General features: G+C 45.4%; 1 protein-coding gene across 10 annotated transcripts in view; it reads right to left on the reverse strand.

The window, feature by feature from the left end:
• The window catches only part of HEMK1 (HemK methyltransferase family member 1), a 111,276-nt gene that overhangs the window by 72,635 nt on the left and 19,263 nt on the right, over positions 1 to 19,378 (reverse strand). For 9 of the 10 annotated variants that reach the window (XM_029996337.2, XM_041118743.1, XM_029996335.1 and 6 more), the window contains 7 exons: positions 17,617 to 17,769; positions 15,530 to 15,594; positions 11,363 to 11,412; positions 9,876 to 9,981; positions 8,770 to 8,865; positions 6,862 to 6,975; positions 4,509 to 6,511 (listed from right to left, as the gene is read on the reverse strand). In XM_029996337.2, the coding sequence (XP_029852197.1) occupies positions 6,475 to 6,511; positions 6,862 to 6,975; positions 8,770 to 8,865; positions 9,876 to 9,981; positions 11,363 to 11,412; positions 15,530 to 15,594; positions 17,617 to 17,769 (621 nt within the window). In that variant the 3' untranslated portion in view covers positions 4,509 to 6,474. Of the gene's footprint in view, positions 1 to 4,508; positions 6,512 to 6,861; positions 6,976 to 8,769; positions 8,866 to 9,875; positions 9,982 to 11,362; positions 11,413 to 15,529; positions 15,595 to 17,616; positions 17,770 to 19,378 lie in introns of those variants that run through there. The other variant, XR_005930960.1, reaches the window with a different exon arrangement.

Here is a 19,378-nt window from a genome sequence, read left to right on the forward strand (position 1 = left end):
GTACAGGTCTGACTCTGCAACTAGGGCACATTTTAGAACATCCCTGAGGCTACACTAACTTCTGCTACCTGTCCCAATTGCAACAGCTGAATGCAGAGCATGCTTTGGCCATGATCCCAGGGCTGCAGGATGGTAGCATGTAAATAGCCTCCTGTGTTCACCAGGGACTGGATGGACCATGCTGAGATTTGCAAGCAGCTGCCAGGCACAAGAAACAGAGGAGGACTGTGACATGACCCTCCGCAGGGAGGAACATCTCTAACTTCTGACACTTAACTCAAAGCATATCAAAACATCTATGGAAGAGGAAATAGGCTGGAAACTAGTGAAGTCTCTCTTGGTATCGCAACATCTTGACTGTGAGAGAGAAGCCTTCTCTCACTCGGTATTTGTCCCTCTGGGTGCAACCTGGAGTAGAAATAGTGGTTTATTAAAACTTAAATACAGCTTTTGAAAACTTGCCCAGACAAACAAAATGTTAATGCAAGTTTTTGGCTTGGTCTTCACTGCTTAGGAAATTACTCCTCCCCTGTAATAAGATGAGCTGTAGCAGCTCTGTTATTCCAATCACCACAGGCACAAGCATCACCTGTGACGTGTCGGAAGCACACTGCCCTTCAGCACACCTGGTCCCCCCCTTTACGTCTCACAAGCAGCGGGGGAAGGATGTACAAGCAGCCTACAGAAAAAACATAATGTTGGTGTTCTTTCCCTCAGAATGAAGACTGTGAGGAAACACAGGAACAGACTACCACATGGAAGCTGCTCTAAGGAGAGAGTCAGCTGGTCTCCACCTCAGGACAGAAGAAGTACTCAGCTTTAATAGCGGCAAGGAAGATGAGGTACAAAGGATAACTTTCTAGCAGATAAAACAACAGAGCACCAGAACAGATTGCATGCAAAAGTCCTTATCAGCATTGGAAGCCTTTTAGATCAGGCTGGGCAAACATTTGTCAGGAATGATGTAAGCCAAGTTGATTCTTACCTGGACAGGGAAATTGGGCTAGATGACTGTCAAGCTCTCTTCCAACCCTTTTTGATCTATGGCCCTGCATCAAGGAACTGAGTGCTGGCCAGTACTCCACACACATTCAGTCACCTGGGTCCCCAGAGATTTCCTGTGTCACCCTACTGCAGTCACTCTATGTCTGCCAGTTCCTCACTTGGAAAGGAGTCTCATCCCTACAAGACCACAAGCTGGGCTGAGCACGCTGTGAGGATAAACACATTTCTTTGACTCTCTAAGGTCCCTGAGAAAGTCCCTTTCACCCCACATCTTTTTTACAAATATGTTAACAATAAAAAAAAAGCCAAGGAGAATATCTATCCTTTAATGGATACAGAAGGGAACATTGCCACCAGAGATGAGGAAAAGGCTGAGGTACTTAATGGCGCCTTTGCCTCAGCCTTTAATAAAAAGACCAGTTATCCTCAGGGTACTCTGCCCCCTGAGTTGGAAGGCAAGGATGAAGAGCAGAATATAGCCCCCTTAATCCAGGAGGAAATAGTGACCTACTACACCATCTGGACACTCACAAATCTATGGGACCAGATGGGATCCATCCAAGAGTACTGAGGGAAATGGCAGAGGTGCTTGCCAAGCCACTCTCTATCACCTATCGGCGATTCTGGTCAACAGGGGAGGTCCCAGATGGCTGGAGGCTTGCCAATGTGACTCCCATTTACAAGAAGGGTCGGAGGGAGGATCCAGGGAACTACGGGCCTGCCAGCCTGACCTCGGTACTGGGGAAGATTATGGAACGGTTTGTCTTGAGACCACTCACATGGCATGTGCAGGAGAAACAGGGGATCAGGCCCGGTCAGCATGGGTTTATGAAAGGCAGGTCCTGCTTGACCATCCTGATTTCCTTCTATGACCAGGTGACCCGCCTAGTGGATGAGGAAAAGGCTGTGGATGATATCTACCTTGACTTCAGCAAGGCATTTGACACTGTCTCTCATGGCATACTCCTTGAGAAGCTGGCGTCTCATGGCTTAGACAAGTGTACTCTTTGCTGAGTGAAAAACTGGCTGGGAGGACGAGCCCAAAGGGTTGTGGTGAATGGAGTTAAATCCAATTGGTGGCCGGTCACAAGCGGTGTCCCCCAGGGCTCGGTGTTGGGGCCAGTTCTGTTTAACATCTTTATCAATGATCTGGATGAGGGGACTGAGTGCACACTCAGCAAGTTTGCAGACCAAGCTGGGAGGGAGGGTTGATCTGCTCGAGGGCAGGAAGGCTCTACAGAGGGATCTGGACAGGCTGGATCGATGGGCCGAGGCCAACTGTATGAAGTTCAACAAGGCCAAGTGCTGGGTCCTACACTTTGGTCACAGCAACCCCACGCAGCACTACAGGCTTGGGGAAGAGCGGCTGGAAAGCTGCCCGGCAGAGAAAGACCTGGGGGTGCTGGTTGACAGCCGGCTGAATATGAGCCAGCAGTGTGCCCAGGTGGCCAAGAAGGCCAACGGCATCCTGGCCTGTATCAGAAATAGTGTGGCCAGCAGGAGCAGGGAGGTGATTGTTCCCCTGTACTGGGCACTGGTGAGGCCGCACCTCGAGTCCTGTGTTCAGTTTTGGGCCCCTCACTACAGCAAAGACATTGAGGTGCTGGAGCGTGTCCAGAGAAGGGCAACCACATTGGTGAGGGGCCTGGAGCACAAGTCTTATGAGGAGCGGCTGAGGGAGCTGGGGCTGTTTAGTCTGGAGAAAAGGAGGCTGAGGGGAGACCTTATCGCTCTCTACAACTACCTGAAGGGGGGTTGGAGTGAGGTGGGTGCTGGTCTCTTCTGTCAGGTGGCTGGAGATAGGACGAGAGGAAATGGCCTCAAGTTGGGGCAGGGGAGGTTTAGATTGGATATTAGGAAAAATGTCTTTACTGAAAGGGTTGTCAGGCATTGGAACAGGCTGCCCAGGGAAGTGGTGGAGTCACCATCCCTGGAGGTATTCAAAAAGCGTGTAGCAAGGCATTTCAGGACTCGGTTTAGTGGGCACGGTTGATGGTTGGACTCCATGATCTTGAAGGTCTTTTCCAACCTAAATGATTCTATGATCTTGGGTGGAAGGCTGAAAACACAGGTGGTCCTTGCACTTCAGAGTGCTTAGATGAAAATTACACCAGAACAAGAATGGTACTCTGTCCTCCAGCACACTAGAGATTGTCCAAAACCATAGATTATTGCAGCCCTAGGGGTGCTTCAGGCCTCCCATTAACAGCCTGAGGTACAATCCCAGTCCTGTATCATAAGCTGTGAGGTCCCTTTCCAGCTTCCCTACATGAGCCCCGCGCCGAAGCTGTTTTACTGGCACAGGAATAGAGGTTAAAGCCCCACTTTGCAGCTGTTCCTACACTGAAGCCCCGTGTTGCCCCGAGTTCTCTCACTGGGGCACTGCACCTTGCCACACTCCCCACACAGAGGGAAGCTGTGGCAAGACTGTTCTCCAACACAGGCACAGCTAAGCTGGGACCACAGCACCATCTGCAGGGCTCTGCCAAAGACCAAGCTTTTACCAACTCCTCCTCGGGGAGGGCCAGCCTTATCCTAGTAGATACTTTACACCTGGTAACTCTGCAAAACGCAGACGTGAGCACACACCCAACCACGCTCTTCAGGGTCCTGGAGGAAAACAAAGCCCGTCTCTGAAAGCATCACTTCAGGAAACACATCACCGTTTCGATACAGTTCCAAAGACCCAGGAAGTTCCCAGAAAATTAAACATATGTCACATGCTGGATTACATAAATGCCGACTGAAGCGTCAGCCTTCTGTGGCTTCAGAGAGCAGCTATGCCTCTGCAGAGAGCTCACGTGCACAGTATATTGCTGGCGTCAGCTGAGCCTCCTGCTCACAGGCAACAAAGGCAACACAGACATGGTCCAGTGATTTATCGAGTGCGCTGGGAGTGCCTGTGGTTCTTTAAAACCACCATCTCCAAAAAGCTTTGCAGTGCTTCCGTACCAAAATGAACCTGGGCCAATATGCGTAAAGCACTGAAGAACACATTGTACTATACCAGCACATTCCCTCAGATGCAAGTCTGACAAATAAATCCAGCCTCTTGGGAGGAAGAACAATTTTTCTCCATTCTCGTCTTTATAAGAAGGTCAGCAGCACCATGTGATTTTCTGAGACATATAACCACTATGCAACGCAAACCCACAGAAATGCAAGTGGTGTTATTATTGCTTTAGCTATAAATATAGGAATTTAACACTTGTCCTACTGGATTAGACCAAGAGTCCGTCTCACAGAGAAAGCATCCTGCTCAGAGCTCAGACAAGTGATTAACTGATGCTCCCGAGAAAAGGCGCTCTGCTTTCTGCAGCCCAGCTGCCAGCACTCTCAGAGGGACATCTGACTCTAGCCTGCTGCAAGGAATCAGCCTACCCCTTGAAGAATGCAATACGATGCTGTTTAACACTCATGAGCCAGTAAACTATCCAGCTTTTAAAGCATCCTGCACAAGCAAGCTGTGCATGTGTCATACACAAACACTGCTAACACACAGATGAAATCTGTGAACTCATTTCTTTAATTTTTAAACAAAGTCTGACAAACCGAACTTAAAAAGAAGACCCTAAACTACTATTTAAAGAAAAAACAACAAACCAAACAAACTAACACCTCTGACTACAATTTGTACTCACGGCTCTAGCAGGCAAAACTGCCAGAAATCAGCTGTGCTGGAACTTTATTTCCAAACTTAGGATCAAGTGCACTTCAATTGAACTTTTTTAGTTCTCTCCTTCCCTAGATTTCTTCTACTGTGTTTAACCAGGGCAGGTACTGCAGTCCAGAGAAGGCTCATAACTTCAAGTGAAGAGTGTATGGGACATGGCAAACTACTGGGGTGCACAGAGCAGTGGGGAGGATAAATGTGAGTGATATGATGGGGTGAAAGGCCAGTCTGTGAACAGAGCTGTATAAGCCCTGAGGGTGGGGAAAGGATCCATGTGGAGACCCAAGCGCTGGTACATCAGAGATAGCTCAGGTATCTGTGGAAAAGCAGGACCGATGTTCAAGAGTTAAAGAACAAATGAAAGAGTGGGGAGTGGGAGTGGGGAAAGGGACTAGATGCATTAGTGCTCATGTAAAGCCCTCTGAATCTGCTGCAGCCTTCCAAACAGATGCAGTTTGCTGATGCAACTCCTACCTCAGTGTTTCTGGCTATGCACTCCCAGTGCAGCCCAGACAGAGAGCCTGACAGCACCTCCCTGGTGCACACAGACTGCAGAGACTGCCTAGACACTTCCACCCCTACTGAGTGCTCACCTCCGCTGGCCCAGCAACTGCTTCCATTCAGACTGGTATACCAGATCCTTTCATTTGCTTGCTTTCCTTCCTTCCCTGGCTAGCTATGGTCAGGAAGGGAACTTGCAGCAGCTTGAATTTAATCCTGCTGTTATTTATAATGTCATGATGTTGACTGTCCATTTCAGGGACTTCTCTCAGTCTTGTTTCAGGCAGCCCTACTCTGAGTCATCCTTCCCAAAGAAGCAGACCTCAGCTATTCCCACGGCTGTCAAGAGACTGGGTCCTACTCCAAACTTAGCTTGTCAAATTTTGTACAAGTCATTTCACCTCTTGTTTTTCAACTTCTCCATCTGCAAAACCAGAGTAGCGATTCTGGCCTTCTCTGTGAAGTCTTGCATTTAAATGCCTTACATGGAAGTTAGACATTTCTATTACTATCAGAAGCAATGTGCGGGTGCCAGATGTTTATTCAGGTCTGCTAGCATGTTTGAAAATGTAATTGCGCAGCAGTTCCTGTAAGGATACTGATCTGAAGCACTATCTTTATTACAATGTTTTGATTGTTTCTGGCAGCATCCACCAAGTGTCAGGTGCTGTAGATTCAGATGGTGTAACATGTGCAATGATCCTTCAACAACATGTCACTCAGCAGGACTGAGAAACAAAGGCTGCTCTGCTGTTGGAAATCTACTCCAGAGCATCAGAATCCTGGAATAGAACTGAATTTGAAATGTGGAGGTTAGTCATGTCCCATCATACCTGCAAATCCATATGCCAATATAAGCCAGAGTTTGGACCTACCATCCAGTCTGGTCACATTCTATAGAAATTTATCTCAAGACAAAAAAAAAAAAAAAAAGTGAAATTCTTTCTAGGTCAAATGGGTGATCTGGCATGTTGAGAAGCTGTATTTTTAATGAAATATCTGGAGCTGTGAACTCTTCCATATTGGGTCCTGAGATTAATGAGTCACTTTAGCAGAGCAAATTTGCATGCAGTTCCCCAAGGAAGGTGAAACACTTCTACACGCTCTGCTGAAGTTCTGCATCTCTGGATGATGTCTGTATCAAGAAACGAGGGGGTCTGCTACTGCATGGAGAGTTCAATGCACTGGGGAATTAAGTGGAGATTCCTTTTGCCACGCAGAGTTTTCAACAACCTGTTCACCAGGGCTCACCAGCAAAAAGCATACTACAAGAAGAATTATTTCTGGTACAGTTGTCATCTGCTTTGTTTTTGGATGTGCAGAAACCTAGGCCTGTGGGAAAAAGAATGACCAGAGCTTTAAGTTTTGCTAGGGAAAACATGCCTCTACCTCCATCCTATAAAAGCAGCAATTTTCCAATGGTGGATATATCACCAGAGCTGGTCACCCCATCAAAAATGCTTACCTGCATCAGAATTTCTGACTCAGAAACACTTGCCAGCCTATCTCAGGGTATGAGAAGGTTGAGATACTTGAAGGGAGCCCCTATTTTGTTAAAGATTGGCTTCAGCTGTGGACTTTCTTTGGCTGAGTTCATTCAATACATCAGGGTGCAGAGATGTAATCTACAAAGAACACAGACCTATACCTGAAGCAAAAATCTGAAGGTAAAAAAGACTTACTTGCCACAGAAGTCCTTGTGAATGGCACGGAGGATAAGTAGTAAATTGGGGTGTGCCTGTAGCCATTTCTCCACCATATTTGGGTGTCTGGGATCAACTTCCAGAAACACACTCCTGAAATGACACATTTGGGAGTAGAAAGTGGGGAGATATATACATTTAGGTTGCTAAACTGATAAAAATTAAGGTCTGTCTTTCTGGATGACTCCTTCCAGTGCAGGAAATGAGGTGGTCAGCAAACACACTGCAATCCAATAATCCTAAACCAGATCACAGCTGTCCATTTAAGATGCAGATCCCAACTGCCTCCTTCAGGGGGAGAAAGTGTTGATCTTGGGAGGAATTCTGATGGTACTCCTCTGTGTAAGCAGTTAAACCCTTGTATCGAGATGTAAGGATACCTTTTGAACCCCACGCAGAGATACTGCCAGCTCTGTCTTTCTGAAGCCCCCAAAGATTTAAGGCCAGAATGAAGTTTTATGATGCAAATGCATGAACACCGACCACTGGACTGGCAGCACGAAGTTCCTCTTTGTATAAGCAGGGTGACATTAAGTCCCAGTAGCGAGAGTCATAAAGTACATACATTTTCCCACAGTAAATGTCTCCATAAATCAGTTATGAAAACACCATCAGCATTCAGACCTACATAGAGGACTGTACAAAGGAGAGTGCAGCAGCAATAAGGGAACTAAACAGATGACCTCAGTTAGCGCAGCAGGATTAGGCCTGGGCACTGTAGGGCTATTTCCATCTATGTTTCATGATACTGGCGCATTTCTGATTCTCCACTCCTGTGATGAGGCAGAACCACCCTAGCTTACAGGCACGTGGAGACGATGGAACTGGTTACAGCCTGTGACAGTGCAGCAAGATACAAGTTTAACAGGCAAAGAACAGAAGCCAAGCCCCAATCATATGCTCTCCTGAGAATTCCTAAAACATCCCACGCTGAATACTCTCTATAAATTCACCAAACTAACTACAAGCTGGGTGTGGATCTCATTCTTGACCTTAAAAAACTTCCACTCCTCAATGGGGGCTCCACCTTATAAAACAAACAAAAAGGGAAGGAAAAAATAGTCCTAATGAACAACCCCACAGGACCAATCTCTGTTGCTGGGAAGTTCTGAGGAGCATCTTCTGCTTTTGCGGTCATGCAAAGCATGAGGAACGAATTCTTCTGCATGCAGTTTGCCTCTCAATATTCCTGCTCCTCTTCTCAAAACAGCAGATTTTCAATGACCTCTCTTATACTGGCAGAATGTCAGGAATTTTCAACAGGATATGTGAATGCCCTGGCACAACAGACTTCTCGGTATCAGCATGTTGATTTTTAAGCACAAAATGGATCCCACATGACAGAGAATAAGAACAATCAGTCTTGAGTATTAACCATGGAGAAATTTAACATTTAAGAAACTATCGCTGGCTGATCTTCTTTCTCCTGGGATATTCAGCATTGTATCCTGGCACAATAAACAAGTTTCCCCCTAATTAAAGGGTGGGAAGGAAGTAGAGATCTACATCCATTCTCACAGAGTTCTATATTGCTTCTCCTTCAATCAGCTATTCTGCTTAGAAAGCTTCCTCTCTTTTTTTGCACTCTCTCTGCTGCTCTTTCATGTTCTTTTTGTTGCTGCTTTGACCTTTAAAGATTCTCATTTCACTAATGACTATGAAACACCGCCACTGGTCAAGGAAGGCTCATACCCTTTAATTAACTGATTTCAAGCTATTTTTGCTTACACACATGATGTTTTTTTAACTGCTATTATTAGATGGGGGGGGACAACACAGACAGACATTTCTGCAACTGTTTTCCCTCTGTACCTGCCTGTACAAAACCAGAAGTTATAGAAGTGAATGAACAAAAGACATGAAATTCAAACAGAGAACAGTGCTTACCCAGAATCCTTCAGAAGAGAAGGAGCCAGAGCCAGAATTGTTTTGATGACTCTCATCCCATCATCTCCCCCATCCAGGGCATCAAGGTCCTCATAGCTGGAGTGTGGGAATAAGATGACATTAACAACAATTCACGTGGCATGAGCCACGCCCTCGAGGATGCATTGCCCTACGCTCCATGGAGAAAGGTGCACCTAACACACCTGAACTCCAGTACTCCTATAGCAGGTGACAGCACTCATAGCTTTTATGTAAAATACAGGGAGTAAGAAGGCAGCTACCACTAGAGGCTGAGATACTCCATGTTGAGCACAAGCAGAAAACATCCCCTGAACTCTTCCTGAAAATTATGAGCCAACTGCAGCCAGGGTCACACAGTTCCAACACGTGGACCTGTTCTCTCTGTGCTAGCTGGACAGGGAGAGAGTGGGTTGTACAGCAAGGAATCACTTGCTTTATTTCAACCATGCCTACAACCAGGTTGGACTGCCTTCTAACCTAGTAGAAGGAATTAGAATGTAGAAAGCTCAGCTTTCAGAATCTGCTCTGGTGCACATCTTGTACAGAGGTGGGTGCACAGGACTTTGTCCTGACACACATGACAATCAGTTCTGAGGAAGAACCAGCACACACAAAGTAGTTGCACAGCCCAAAAGAGCTTATTCATGTTTGTGGGGGTTGGTTTGCTTCAGACAAGTATTGGGATGAGAATGAGTCACAGGATTTCCACCCAAGTTTTTTTTCATTACAAAAAGCTGCTCAGATTACTTGTACTTTCTTTCATAAACTCACATAAATTATAAAAAAAAAAAAAAAAGGTCTAACAGGAAAAACGTTCTGAAACAGTTTTGCATTGGAAACTCGTTAATTTCAAAGTGTGTGCTTTTTCCATTTTTATAAATATTTAAAATTCTTTGATATTGTTTCAGACCTGTGAGCAGTGTCAAAGTAACACCATATTATTATGTACCATATAAAGACACCTACACTATGTACATGTATACTACATTTGCATGTTTTGTGTGCAATTTTGTGTAGTATAAGGAAGCAGACAAAAAACCTTGCTTCAAGGAACAGGAGAGGAAAAAATCTATTTGTCTGATTACCAGAGGATTTCTGCATCCAAGGAAGCCATATCTTCATGGAAGACATATGGGGGGTTACTGACTATGAAGTCTATGGGGCCCCAGACTAGCAGCTGCTTAGCAGAACCTAGAAAAGAAAAAGAATCACAACCAGCTCTCAACCATAACAATCTTCCCTATAAGCTCAGCATCAAAATCCTATGCAGGAAACTGTCTCTCCAGACACATGCCCATGCGTGTTTGGCTCTGCCTTTCTCTAATAAAATTTTATCCTATTTCTTTTTGGGATAGCCTGGCCTGCTCACTCTCCCACCTTGAATGCAAGAGTGATACAAAGCTAAGCACAGGAAAAGTATAATTTTTTCATATCAACAGCCCTGCTTAGTAGAACATGTTACAAGGCACAGGACCTTGATGCTCTGGAGCCCTGTGCCCACCTGGATCTAAAGCAACAATTGGAACTTGAGACAGCCCAGAAAGACCTAAGTGGGAGCTTAGACTAGCTGTCAGGATGCATCTCCTTCCTCTTATCAGAACTGCAGAAGGACCTCTAATGAGCAGAAGAGCCAGGCCCCCTCAGCAGTATCAACCATCTAACGGTTTGCTCTTCTGCAAAGTTCACCTCGCTATGCTTATGCTGCTGTCTGCACTGGCACATACCCGCCCTGAATCAGACATCATGTAACCATGCGAGTGTGGCACTGTCCTCAGGCCAGCCTCTTAGCACAGGGCTTACCCATGCAGGTGCAATGTCAACCCAGCTACATGGCTTTTGGACTGGAGCTGGCTGGCTTACTGCTGTTTGGAGTATAGGCAGCACAAACACCGATTTGCAGACAGAAGCCTGTGCAGACATACACCTAAGATGCAGTACAGTGCTAAAAACAATAGTGTAAGAAAGGTGCACTAACAAATCTATAATGCTGGAGCTCCTGGCTAAGAAACTGCTGAGCACATATCTACCTAACTGGATAAGCCTCACAAAATGGCAGTTTTAACTGGTTTCAGCTGGGTCTGGGGAAGACAACAGGTATCCTTCCCTGGTTCAGCTCACCTAATTTCAGGTGAATAAGGCTGGGCATTTAATCTAAGCTAAATATCCAGGCTGCCTCTAACATCAATGGAGAGACAGGCACATACATGTTTATCTAAAGCATCCACGCCAGCATGGAATGAATTACACTCTGTATATATTTGCCTCTCCCCAGTAACACTAGAGAGCACCTGGACTACCAGCTCAGACACAACCTTTAGACACCTAAAATCAGGAACTATTCACCTTCTGGTGTAGTCAGGGACTTCTCTCAGCTGATCATCTAGCCTGGAAATCCCTGAAGGGAAAAGCTTCACTGTTACACTTCTTACTGACCTTTTTCCTCTATTAACTTCAACACCCTCCTGATGCCTGCATCCCAAAGGGGTCCCCTTGGCTGTCTCTCATGCCTGCCTCCCCCATCAAAGTAAAAAGGAAGAAAGGCAAAGGGGATCATAACAGTGAAAAGAGTTACTGTATGAAACATCATGGTGGAGGATGTGGATCCTCTCCTGGAGTTGCAGCCTGTAAAATTCCAGATGCAAAAACAGAAAGATTAGGAGGCATGTTTGTGTGGATTGATGAACAGCACATTCTATAAACAGATCATTAAATATCACATCTCTTATCTAATACACATATATCCTATGCCACTGACTGCAGCTGGATTCCTCTCAAACTGCAAGGGAAGTTTAGGATCTGCTCTTTGCCTGAGGAAAAAAATTCAAAGCAAAGAACACACTCTGCACCCATGGTGATTCCAGGGTGCAGCTCCTGTGCACCCAAAACCTGTATGTATCACCGCTTGCCATACATGCAGCAGTATTCCCCTACCCTGTTGCATATTAACTGCATCTCCAAGGCCTCCCCCAGGTAAGCTCACCATCCCTGAAAAAAAAAACCCAAGACCCCCAAAAACCAAAAAACCAAACCCCACAACAACAACAAAAAACCAACTAAAAAAACCACACAGCAAAACCAAAAAAAAACCAGAACAAACCCACCTTCTTCAAATATGTAAACTTGCTATTGTAAGAATATTTGCCATATTCTTTCTCAAGTCTCCTTGGTAATCATAGAATCATTTAGGCTGGAAAAGACCTTTAAGATCATCAAGTCCAACCATCAATCATGCCCACTAAACCATGTTCTGAAGTGCCTTGTCTACGCGCTTTTTGAATACCTCCAGGGATGGTGACTCCACCACTTCCCTGGGCAGCCTGTTCCAATGCCTGACAACCCTTTCAGTAAAGACATTTTTCCTAATATCCAATCTAAACCTCCCCTGCCCCAACTTGAGGCCATTTCCTCTCGTCCTATCTCCAGCCACCTGACAGAAGAGACCAGCACCCACCTCACTCCAACCCCCTTTCAGGTAGTTGTAGAGAGCGATAAGGTCTCCCCTCAGCCTCCTTCTCTCCAGACTAAACAGCCCCAGTTCCCTCAGCCGCTCCTCATAAGACTTGTGCTCCAGGCCCCTCACCAATGTGGTTGCCCTTCTCTGGACATGCTCCAGCACCTCAATGTCTTTGCTGTAGTGAGGGGCCCAAAACTGAACACAGGACTCGAGGTGCGGCCTCACCAGTGCCGAGTACAGGGGAACAATCACCTCCCTGCTCCTGCTGGCCACACTGTTTCTGATACAGGCCGGGATGCCGTTGGCCTTCTTGGCCACCTGGGCACACTGCTGGCTCATATTCTAGATCTTAACAGTGTTCTGGCATCTGAGTGTGTTTTCTAGGCATCTTTGGATCTCATCTCACATGCCAATGTTAAGGTGATGAGATGTTACTGCACACTACTGGGAGGCCAGCACGTGCAGTGCAGCAGAACTCCTGTGCCAGACACAGCTAGGAAAAGGGACTCCTTTTAGGGACAGCAGATGCACAGACTGTACAGTATAATGTATTTAAAATACACACTAGGATCTCTCAGATACTAATTTCTAACTCATGACCTTTCTTGCCCTGACATCTCTGTGCATATGAATTGGGAAACACATGTTATGGTCAGTGCCTTTCATCTGCAGCCAGATGCCCCCTGGGTGCTCACACCAGCAGAACCCCTGGAGGCACCAGAAGACATAAACACCTCTCCTTTACCTGTGACAAGTGAGCAAGGAAGCATGCTGGCTTGCTATTTTTAAGAAACAGGTCTATAAAGGCCTTGGTATTTCTTAGGGAGAAATCTTGGCAAAGATTCTGATCTCTCTGACTCACTACACGAATCCAAGGTAGAACAACAGCCTCGAGACTGCCAGACTGCCACTGCATGATGCTTATGGTGCTCTAGTCTGTCACAAGCTGGTATGATCCGTCCCTAGCTTCCAGCTTGCTACAGAATATGCTCCCTTCCAGGGGAAAATAGTTGAGACAGTGATCCCCTTAAATCTTAGGAATTCTGAGTAAAGCTCCCTTGATGCTCCCAGGACAGGAAAGAGACACCAGTCTAAAAGTAGCCTTGGTGCTTGGTGGCAACCTGATACTACAGGAGAGGCCACAGAAACAAAGAGTGGGGAACAGCAAGGAAGGAACAGAACTTCTAATTCCTCAGCTACATGGTCCATCCATCAGAATACCTCTCTTTTCTCACCCGTTCTGCCTCTGGCTTTTGTGAAGACATTTGAGCAATGTCAGAGGAAGCACTTTGCAAAGTCAGAAAGACAAGGTTGGTTGAGATCTGCTGTTGGAGAAAGACTCGAAGCCTCCCACAGGAGATCCCATTTTCCAAACGAGCAACAGCACATTGTGGCAGAGAGTCTGCACTGTCCCCTAACTCCTGTCCCTCAGTGCAGTCAATGTCTAGAAAAATAAAAACGGCCCAGCTCTTCCCAGCATGTTCTCTCCTCCCACCACAGTGGCAGAGTCTTCTTCCCAGCTCTTCAGTGTAACACCTCAGGGCTACCCAATGGGGTTCATAGAGCATGCTGTGACAAAGGCCTTATACCCAAGTCCTATTTGCCTTTGCTGAGGGCCGATGGTACTGCCCTGTCAGCAAACATAGGCAGCAAGAAAGGGAGGGATTCCTGCATCTGTCTGCAGTGTGCCCAGATGGGCCATCTGGCACTGGGATTCATTTAGTGAGAGCAGGACTCACCTAAGCATCTAGAGAACACAGCTGTGATAGGGAGCTCTGAAAAGAAGGCAGGAACCAGGCTGGCTTCAGTCAAGCAGTAACACAGCTCATCCTACTGGCTTCTCTCCCAAGAGCTACAGGGCACCATGCCATGGACAAGATCACAAGGACGCAATGAAAATATCCATGGAGAAATATGAGGTTCTCTGGCATGGCATTTTCACTCCCTCATCCACTTTTGAGCCAACAAGCAATGTTAATAAGAAAGATGATTTTTCCCAGATGCCAGAGCAGTAATCTACCAAGGAGGCAAAGATTTGGCCAGCTTTTATTTTATCTGTGAAAAATTGCAACAGAACTTGGTTTGACACTGACGCATCAGAAGGAAATCTCTGTTCCCCATTCTTTATAACTGGACTAGGAAGCAAAGGGTGAGGTGACATATTTGGGAAGTGCTTGTTCCTACACATCACTTCAGACTCGCATAAGAGCTGGGACTGGGTTGCAAGAAGTGCAGAGATGCAGCTCAGTGCAGCCATAAACAGAAGTAGCCTGTCTCTGTAGCCCCAGTGCTGGCAGCAGCTTGGGGAAAAAAAGTGTATGTGGGCCCTGTGGACAGAAATGTCAGTTAACGAGCACCACTTATGGAGTCTAGTACAGCTGTGAGTCTTAAGAGGTAGCAACAGGAATCCTTTCCGAGACTGCTTTAATTAATGCCTAGGGCCCAGCAATTACTGAGGATATGAATACATACTAGAGCTCTGTACCTTTTTACAATGTCTACAGAGTCTGGGATCCTGGACTCAAAAACATCCTGAGATTCTAGCTCTGGGGCTCTCTATGTTAGTGACAGTTCAGAATAACCTGAGTTAAGAAGAACCAGCTGAGGAAGCAGAGCCACTAGGAAGGACAAGGTCAACCTGATACAGATCTGTCCTGACTTCAGGCACAAGATGTTTGATTCAGCAGCACTGAACATCCAGCTGCAGCACAGGTGTCATCCAAACAGCACAAGACCCAGCAGCACCATTCTCACCAAACCCAAGACTGCAAGGAGTATGCTGAGGGATACCACACCAGCACATCAGAGTAAAAGTGCTATTTGAGTGTGCAAGCTTATATCTAGAGGAGCAATGACAGAAACAAGCATGGTAATAATGATATAAGGAGCCAGAGAGAGAAAGGTTCAGGCTATATTTGTCCTTAACGTCCTAAGTGACATATACATTCTTACTACGTGCTGCCTTGAGTTTCCCAAGTTCACAGAAAGGAATAAGAGTAGTTACCATGGAACACTTTGAAAAGCCCTTGGAGGACAGACAGCATGTAAGTACTACTGCTTTACTTAGGCTGCTGTCTTTGCAAAGCACATTCACAAGTCAAAAAAAAAATACTCTAGTAAATAATAAGCATTTTTCTTCTGAATTCTTACACACTTTAGGAGCTCAACCAACTACACATTCTCTGGTTTGCAGTGGTGATAAACATGAACCACATGTCCAAATATTGAGGACACTTGGTCTTTCTCAAACAACTTACAAAAAATGGGTAATATGCGGGCTTGTACCTTTGTGCATTCTCCCTGGTGAGATCCACAGCAGCCTCCTCTTTATCTATGGCTATCACCCGGCTCTGGGACAGAAAAAAAACAAACCCACCAAACAAGTATTAAAACATAAAGGTTCCTGAGCAGACATGCTCTGCCAAAAAGGACATGCAAGATAAAAACTGACAATTGACTGTTCACTCTCTACTCTTAAAAGGAATAGCTCATGAAGAATGCATCTCAGGGCACTGATGGGATCATGAGTGACGGGAGGCACTCTGCAACACTGCCAGCAGGAGACCAAAATAGACAGGCTTCTGACCAAACCAACTCAGCTGACAACAATGAAGTCACACTGACTTACATCACCTGGTATGTTCATAGCTCCTAGTAGGGAGGCTCAACACTCTGGCTAGTCTGGGGTAGACACAGGTTAAAGGAAGATCATGTCTTAGGCTTCTCCTCTCTAATATGGACAGAATCCCTCCCAGCATTAACACAACCACTTGGACAGAGGTTCTGGCATTTTCCATCTGTTATGCAGATACCTTTTGCCTAGTTACTCCACTGCTGTCCTTACACCACTTTCACTGCCTGTATTGACTGCATGTACTTGACTGTGTGTCAAGTATTTGAGAGTTCTCCAGCATAACATTAAGATAGGACTACACATTTAGAGATTTGCTTCACCTTCCATTCCACCTTGGGAAAAGTGCAGGCAAAGGCCTGACCTGTTTTTGCTTTGCTTAATGTTTTTTAAACACAGATGTTAGTAAGTATTTACATAGAGAAAGCATGCTTAAAGAAACTACTTTGCATTTGGAGATGATGGTGTGATTGGCCATCGTTCCTTGGGGGATTAATTTCACAGCCTCAGACTAGCACCCACACACATGAAGCTGACCCTTAAGGTGGAAGACACTGCTGAGTCCATAAGTGAAAAGTTGCTGTTGTTTTCTCACACCCTAGTGCCAAATTCTGCCTGAAACACTGAAGAGGTCACACAGAGTGTAAACTCCACTTAGCTGTCAGTGTGGCTACCACTAACTCCAATCAGTCAAGGCTCCTTACTTCTCTGGGGACAGCAGTTTGTGTTGACCAGCTGGGAAAGGACAGTCTGACACAGCTCTTTAACTTAACAGGCAAGGAAAACAGCATGAAGTACAGCTCAGGAAATCAGAGTAATTATACTTTGAAGTCATGAAGCTCAAGTATTAACCTTATCAGGTCACTGGGAGGAGGAACACAGGCATCAACCTCTAATTCTTACACATCAAGTCTTATACTTCTACAAGAGGAGGGGCTGGCCACAGCAATTCTCATTCACTAGAAGGAACTGGCTGGTCTGCAATTCTGAGGAAAGGGGAGTATTTTTCCCTTAACCACACACAATGAGATCTTGGATTAATTTCTCTCTCTGTTTACCAACAGTATCTCAGTAAGCATGTTACATGCCACAATAATCAGGGGCAAGAAGGGCTTTGGTCACCCAGATATCAGTCCCCTTCCTGCTCTTTTCACTCTGTTCAAAAGGTGTGGGTTGTTATTAGGGAACAAAGGACTTCAAAAAAGTGGTTTGGCAGTTGTGGCAGTGTGACATATGCTTGTCATATTGATCCCAAGTACTGACACTTCTGTGGTAATTCCTTCCCTGTATTCATTTAGTCTCCAGTCTCCTAGAGACGAGATCTTTTGATTCACAGCAAGGTAATTTTCAGAGATGACAGCCCCATAAATTTGACTAACACAGTGTGTGCCCATGCCTCAGTCCCTCTTGCCCACAGCCCAGGATATTAGCTTAAACCAACACCCACCAGTGCTTCAATCTAAGGTGATTAATAGCTGTGATAGCTGAAGAATGAGCACATTTGCTTCTTTCACTGTGACTAGGTCTCCACTACTCCTGCAGACAGCTGGGGAGAGCAATTCCTAAATATCCCTCTTCTACCTAGCACTGAACTTATAGGGCCTGGATGTCAGAGACCTTAGCTGCTAAAGTCCCATCAAAGCAAAGAAGTTTGTCTGTGAAGTCTCAGTGAAGACTAGTAGAGTGGGATTGTCCTGTAACACAGGCATCTATTGTACCACAAGCATTGAAAAAAGCTCACCTGTGGCAGTTTGCACAACAGACTCAGAGCAATTGCTCCAGAGCCACAGCCAATCTCCAGGATCACAGGATGAGGGACAGGAACTGGGAAGCAGAGGCCTGAATTCTTCTCACGTTTCCGAGATTCTTCCTCCACAATTAAAGAGACGAGATCCTAATGAAAAAAAACAAAAACACCAAACAAACAAACAAAATAATTTCTAAGGGAACTGTTTTGACTTACGCCTTTGTGGTCTGAGGACTGGAGTTTAAATTTCTTGACTCTGTAGCCCAGTGAAATGTATTTTTGTTGCTAATTTTTAAAACACAGATGGCAGCAATGGAACTGACATGCCAGAATTCACTTCAGCTCCATCTCCCCAGGGTGCTTTGATTAGTAACCAAATCCTCAGGATACCACTTACCACAGATCCTCTGAAATATTCTAGCACTGTTGGGAAAAACAATAACCAAACTGCTGGAGCACATTATCTTCTGCAGCATAATTTTATTTACTCCAAAATTTCAGCTTTCAGAATTTGTAAGCTTCAAAATTTAAGATGCCTACACTGTCTCAGTATGGTATGTAATCTGGAGGCAGAGGTACAGCTCCTAACAGCATCTAAACCAATAATCCAACCTGCAGATGAAAAGCAAAGGCAATGAATTACTAAATGATCCAAATGAGCAGCTCCCTGCATGGATTTCAGATTGTGGACTCCTCCTACATTTTGTTGGTATAAAGTCACATGGAAAAGATTATCATCCGTCCTCCTGGATCCGTATGTGTCTCTACAATCACTGCCTCCTACCTCCCATCTATCTCCTCTTTTTTAAATCCCTTCGCAATTTCATATAAAATCCAACACAGCAGGAGAGGTCTCAAAGATACACAGTTCTAACGTTTGTGAAAAGGAGTGTCTAGCTACTGGAGAAAGCACACAGGTGCCTCCCTCAGACTGCAGCATGAACTTCCCTTGTCATTCACTGGAGAAAACTGTAAGACAAAAACCTTATAAACACCTTGACTGCATCAGCAGCTTGAGCAGGTGCTCACGACTTCTGCAATCCTTGTGCTTTCATGGTGCAACAGTTCAGAAACAAGGCCTCACTGCCCAAGGCACTCCCATGATGGCTAGGTTATTTCACTTGAGAGGTCTGCTCTTGGATCTCTCCTTTAAATCCAGAAAGCTTAACAAAATTTACAAAGAATAACTGACTTAATATTGCCAACAGGTAAAAATGAAAGACATTACCAGGACAACTACTGGCCTTCCATTTTTGCAAGTTACCTTGCACGTTCTTGACATAAGCAGTAATATTTAAAAGCAACATGTTCTGGCAGACAGGTCAGCTTCTCAGTAAAGCAATGGCCTTTTTCAGGATCCAGTGCAGTGTAACAGATGCCTTGTGCAAAGCTGTAGTTTTTATGAAGATATTTGTTGCTGTTGGTCACCCTTCATGCTAGGCCAATTTGCATCTGCAGTAAGTAGGGAGGCAGGATGCAAACAGGTATAAAAAAGGAAGTGTTAGGGTAGATAAACTTCAACAAAACATACCCGACAGCAGAACACCTGAGACAGAGGCTGTTTTGTCGGACAGTATTTTCTAAGGTTTCCCACAAGACGTGAACTGCTTTTAAACATATTAAAGTAGTGTGCCCCTGCATGCAAGCACACCCCCAGTGCTTAGAGAACAGAAGTGAAGCTTGCACTACTTCACAGTCCGGGATGGAGAAACAGGCATATCTCAGCATTGACCAGGCCTTGCAAAGCCAGGCAGCT

The sequence above is a fragment of the Aquila chrysaetos genome, chromosome 20 (assembly GCF_900496995.4).
Source record: "Aquila chrysaetos chrysaetos chromosome 20, bAquChr1.4, whole genome shotgun sequence".
Taxonomy (NCBI): domain Eukaryota; kingdom Metazoa; phylum Chordata; class Aves; order Accipitriformes; family Accipitridae; genus Aquila; species Aquila chrysaetos.